The sequence below is a fragment of the Anoplophora glabripennis genome, unplaced genomic scaffold (genome assembly GCF_000390285.2).
Source record: "Anoplophora glabripennis isolate ALB-LARVAE unplaced genomic scaffold, Agla_2.0 scaffold27, whole genome shotgun sequence".
NCBI classification, from domain to species: Eukaryota; Metazoa; Arthropoda; class Insecta; order Coleoptera; family Cerambycidae; genus Anoplophora; species Anoplophora glabripennis.
This window is the reverse complement of record NW_019416292.1, coordinates 1,463,422-1,469,192: the sequence shown is the minus strand read 5'-3', so window position 1 is coordinate 1,469,192 and position 5,771 is coordinate 1,463,422. Positions and strand designations below refer to the sequence as shown.

The following is a 5,771-nucleotide window of genomic DNA, read 5'->3' as shown; positions in this document are numbered from 1 at the left end:
TGCGACATATTAATACCCTTCAATTTTAAGCCGCATTTGCATTATTCGTATCGATCGGAATTTGGTTTTATTCGACGTATTTTTAATCCGACTCCCGACCGGTAATTATTTCATTGTTTCGATAAATAATGACGTTATCGAATTTCTGTGCGTGGTTCCAATAAACTTTTTTCTAAAATAACTGGTTTTTGATGATAGGGGGAAATGTAAATTATTAGAAGTTTTGATTATTTGAAAGGTAGATGTTGGAAAGCGTGCACAGCTTTCGAAAATTCAAATTGTGCTGATTTTATTTATACTAACACTGAATCTATAAAACATACATTTAATATAAAACTGCTCGAAATTCAATCGACGAGTTCGAAAGCTTCTCAGCTCAGCTTCTAGAGGTCCGATTTTGATCTTTAAACTTTTAGATGCAATTGTGTACACAGACTGAAATATATACTTAAGTATTAATTATTATCAGATTTTTATATATGTATTTGTATTTCTGTTACCTCACACATTAATTATTATCAATAAGTCTTCTCTACGTGTAGACTTAAATCAGTCATTAATCCAAATTTTAAAATAATTGTTCTTATCGCAAGTACGAGTGATACGTTGCACTACTCACCTGATTTCGATAAACGTTGTGGTGCCTATTCCATTTTATAGACGATAAAACTTTTTATCTGCGGTCTATTTTCGTCGTTAGCAGCTAGAACTGCTTTCTTAGTTGCGAGAAGTAGAGCGACAGTCGTTCAAAATTAATTAATTGTTATTAAAATGGTCCAAATTGGTGGGCGTTTTCAACTTATCCGGAACGAGAGGTTTTGGGAGCACCTAGCAGCATTGGGTGAGTCAAAGCTTGTATGATAAGGCATATTTCAAATAAACAAGCGCTTTAATGTACATTTAACCCTGGATTGCTGTCTCCTTAATGTTCCCAGTGAAGTATTTCAGGTAGATGTTCGAATTTTTATGTAGATTCATTAGTTGCAAGGAAATTGTGTTTGTTTATTTTGTATTTAGCTAGATATAGGTATTTCAAAACAAATAATGTTTGTATCTTGTCATTTGCTTTTTAAGATCATAATCCAGTCGATAGAAGCTCAAAATATAGTGATTATGACCATTTTCCGTGAATCCCTAAAGTTTTTCACAAGTTTTTCCTCACTATGTGGCGCTTCTGAATTTTTGTACGTTTATGCTCCCTCTTGTACGCCTGTCTATTTAAAAAAATGATGGTATATAAAGGAAAACCACTTTTTCAGGACATATTTTTAGGAAAATGTTACAATGGTAGAAAAAAAAATACAAAAATATCATTCAGTAATATTATCGGAACAACCTTTGAATTTAACTTTTATCATTACTTTTTTTCTCTGCGACATCCTATTGTATTCATATTTTACTTTATACGTATCTCGTATTATCTGAATTTATTTTTATTTCTTATGATATAATAGTCCCAAATACATCGCTCTTCCTCATACATGCATGTCGGACAAAAGTAATACCTGAATGTATTTTAGAACGAAAAGTAGTAGAGTCCTACAAAAACATCGGGTTAAGACGCCAGTCCGACAAGAAGACAGAAATTTAGATAAAAAGTACATACTCCAAAAAATTTCTACACACACTTAGGTACTTGATTTAAAATCCTTCGTATATACAATCACAAAGTAACATAATAATATAATTTCCATCGGAAAATCTGGAAAATTAGAAAAAATTGTTTAATAACTAAAATTCCAACTTTTTTTTTAAATCGTTAATAATAAAAAAAATTTGAACGTTAGGAAGATAATGTTAGTATTTTAATCTTTGATCAATAACAATATTTTACTATAGGGAAGGATGGGAATTTATATTATTCTATTCTTTGAATCAACCAAAAATGATAGCGACTGTATATTTTGATAATTTTTTTAGATTCGTTCATCTCGTAATATTAAATAACTAACATTTTTTTGAAATAATAATTTACTCAAAAAATTGTATTTTAATTTTATGCTATAGTTATTTCATAATAAGCAATTTAATATAAAAAGTGCGAAGTTTCCACTAGAAAAAATGAGAAATACAAAGAAAAAAATGCAATTTAATATTTATCAATAAGTAGGTACCTACAAAATCACATTTTATCTGTGAACAATTGCATCTGTTTTTTCATTTTTCATTTACTCTTTGTTATAACAAAAAAAGTACAAATATATTTAATTGAATTTGCATTCAATATTTTATAACAAATTATAACAATTGTTATAAATGAATTACAGTAACAATGACTTTTTTTTAATAAATATTTTATCAATACTTTTCTTTTTGATCAATAGCGTATTTATTTAAGCAATATGATTATTTGCGATCGAAAAGTATTGGGCTTTTAAATTCATAAACAATAGACCTAAATTAGCTGAACTTTTTAACATTTTTATCGTCTACTAAGCCCCCTCTACGAAAAAGTGCGATATCGATGATATTTCCATATCATGACTGGAGTAGTAGAAAAATTCGCATTTAATAAAATATCGATTATTAAATTAAAGTTTGAAACTTTGTTTTTATTATATTTTATATTTTTTTAAATTGTTCAATTTATTTAAAAAAAATTCAATTAATGTATTTTAAATATTTATAAATTTTTTATTAATTTATACTTCAGGTATTCCAGAAGAAAGAGCCAAAGTTGTAGATGCAACAAAACCAATATTAGAAGTCAGAATTGAAGGGAAAGACGTCACAATTTCAACAATATTAGATGATTCCACGGTTTCATCAAATTTTATCCTTAACGAAGAAGTTGATGAAAAAATCGTGCTCAATATTCTTTTAAAGGTAATATTTTATCCACCTTAACTAAATCAACTAAATTTATCAAATAAATGTTTTAGAGTTGAGAAATAGAACACGTGCAATGATTTTTAATTTTATACTAGTTTACTATACGAGTATAATCTTTTATCAAAACCGGTTAAACTCCAGACATGTATGTTTGAAAAGTGATAAAATCGCTCAACGTTTATCTGTAGAAATATTGAACAGGTGACAGTAATCAAGTCCAACATTGTAGAAATGTTTATTTATCCCTAGAATTGACGTTAAGATAAAATTATGTTTTGTATTGTATCTACGCATTGAAAAAAATCATACAAAAATTATCGGGGCTTGTATTTTGTAGAGTACGATCACTTTTAATGAGAACCAGTTAAAAATAACTTCAAGAGGTCCTAATGGTGAAACTGGAACTAGGATCTATGACTTTACAGATACAGGGATAATAATGGTAAGTAAAATAGGAATTTCATGAATTTTTTAGTCTTTCTGTCTTTTCTCATTAAAAGTATTAATTTTGAATTGCCTCAAAAGATAAATCTCTTAAAATATCTACTTAAATTATTATAGATTTATTGCCCATATACTAGATTTTAAATATTTACAACAATACAATAACAATTAATGAATGATAAAGTTCGGTCACATTTACAGTTTAAAAATACAAAAACAATTTGAGTTCGTTTTTTATTTCACATAATCTTAGTTTGTTTCAATATTGCATAAATCATTGGGGGTTAATAATACTCCTACTTAAAATTGTCCCAAAATGCATTGAAGAACTAAATTTGCAAATGGTTCTTAGTACAATCAGTTTTTTAAAGTTTTTTTGAAGTAAAAATGGCGATTTTTAACCAAGTTTAAATATTAAGAAAATATCGCAGTAAAATTTTATTTACAATTAGTACACTGAAGGAGGACCACAAAAAAGAATTTTAAAAAGGGGGGGTGTTAATGAACTTATGTCAAATTTGTTGCCATATCTCCATTATGTCAAAATGAGGTAAATACACGGATTTGTGTCGAGTAAAATGTAATTTTCAAATCTGACTTACCATCAGTAAATGTATTCAGTACTTGAATCGCGATTACGCGGATATTGTACTTCATCAGATGTTATATTTTCAAAAACTTACTACGTTTAACATTTTTAGGTGTAATTATATGGACAACCACTTATATCTAATATCCTTTTTTTAGACTTTAGTAGCGGAAGATCCGAATGTACCGACAGCAAAGCGATATTACCAAAGGATATAACACCTACACACCCGAAGAACTATTTATATAAATTATTATTTTTAATAAAACCATAACGAAAGCAGCTAGTTTCATTCCGCCCCGTAGAGACGATGCGAACGAGAAAAGCGAGGGAAGGAACTTTAGAGCGGGGAAGAAAATTAAATGATGAGAATTTCAATTTAAAACTTAATATCCATTATCTCGGTGGATATGGAAGCTGGTTAACGATGTACCTACACATCAATCACTAAATGATACAGATGAAGATGGAGCTATACGCGAAATCATTAAGCCGTGTGCTCCATCAGGCAGAAACTCCCGAGCATTTTCGAATGGTTTCGGAGTTATGATATGTATTTCTGCTATGTCTGGATTCCGTCAAGGATAATAATTAATAACAATTTAACAATTCTAAACATTTCCCTTGTTTTGATTATAGCATTTAAGATAATAACATCCGTGTGGCGATTAGTGAACATTGAAGTGGTCACGTTTTGATAATGCTATGAGATATTTCGTGGCGGAAAGGTTTCGAATAAAATTTGCGAAATAAAAAATTATGGGTGGCCTTCGTTTTCGTTTTCCTGAGAATGACTGCATATGTCTTCTTATATTTGTAATGTATTGAATTATATTGTATTCTCTTCAATTATAGTCTGTTTAGACATGAAAGAGAGTAATAAAAGCTTATTATGTATGCAAATCGTAAATAAATGTAGTACTGATGCTTATATTCAATATTTTTATATTATGTATTATCGGTATAGATGAGGTGTACTTTTAAAAAAACTTTGTGTGACCGGGTTGTACTAAATTGTAGCAGGTAGCTAAAATTTAATCCCCGACAATCCGTCTTTGTCTATGCCGCTTCAATTTCTCGGTCCATTTCTCTTATAAGTAAACAATATAAAAACAGCATTTCAAAACATGAGGCTACTTTAAGCATCATAACCGGGTTAAGAGGGTTTTTAGTAATTCAAATAAAATTATTCAATATTATTATCAAAATATTTATTTAAATTTAATGAATAGACTTTTATTCCACACAAAAATATATGTATTTTGAAAATTCAAATTATGGTGAGTAAATGTAGTGTTGTATAAATGTACAATAAAGAAAATAAAAAAGTAGGTATATTAAAATTCATCCTCTGAATATTCTGATGAATTATCTTCGTCTCCTAGATTGATAACGATAGGTTCCACAGTAACGTCAATTAAATTATCGAGTTCCCACATTTTCTCCTCTTCTTTTTGTACATGATGTATACATCTTTGCCAGTTATCTGCAGTTACTCGTTCCAAGGAATTTTTTAACAAAATTTTCACGTCACTTAATTTAAACGTCGTATTATTTCGCGCTACATCTCCTTTTACCTGCGCCCAGACTAATTCGATTGGGTTAAGTTCACAGTGATAAGGTGGTAACCGTAGTACCGTTATTTGGCGATTTGTTGCCATTTCATCGATAACATATTTTTTCTGATCTTTATTAAGATTGACAAGTGTCAAAAGTTCCTTTTTCACCATATTTGTTTCAAAAGAAATGTTTTTTCCGGATAACCATTGAATTATATCGGCTTTCCTCCAAGCAGTCGTAGGCGTCCGCTCGGTCTGCCGTGAATGGTAACTGGCATTATCCATGACAATTACAGACCCCGGAGGAATAAGATCCAACATCTGTGTAAAATACTCTTCGAAAACAT

The 5,771-nt window shown here is 29.5% G+C and overlaps 1 protein-coding gene across 1 annotated transcript; it reads left to right on the top strand.

Annotated features, from left to right (window-relative positions):
* Nucleotides 1-576: 576 nt before the first annotated feature.
* LOC108909951 (fatty acid-binding protein, liver) lies at nt 577-4,144 on the top strand. The gene is made up of 4 exons (XM_018714431.1): nt 577-841; nt 2,654-2,826; nt 3,170-3,274; nt 4,024-4,144. The coding sequence occupies exons 1-4, from the start codon at nt 772-774 to the stop codon at nt 4,081-4,083; spliced, it is 408 nt and encodes a 135-aa protein (XP_018569947.1). The 5' UTR covers nt 577-771; the 3' UTR covers nt 4,084-4,144.
* Nucleotides 4,145-5,771: the final 1,627 nt, after the last annotated feature.

Bases quoted from the DNA above. Each gene is read 5' to 3' on its own strand.
- LOC108909951 (XM_018714431.1), top strand. From the start codon at position 772: ATGGTCCAAATTGGTGGGCGTTTTCAACTTATCCGGAACGAGAGGTTT. The intron at 842-2,653 runs GTGAGTCAAAGC...TTTATACTTCAG, and splicing joins GGAGCACCTAGCAGCATTGG to GTATTCCAGAAGAAAGAGCC. The intron at 3,275-4,023 runs GTAAGTAAAATA...TCCTTTTTTTAG, and splicing joins CAGATACAGGGATAATAATG to ACTTTAGTAGCGGAAGATCC.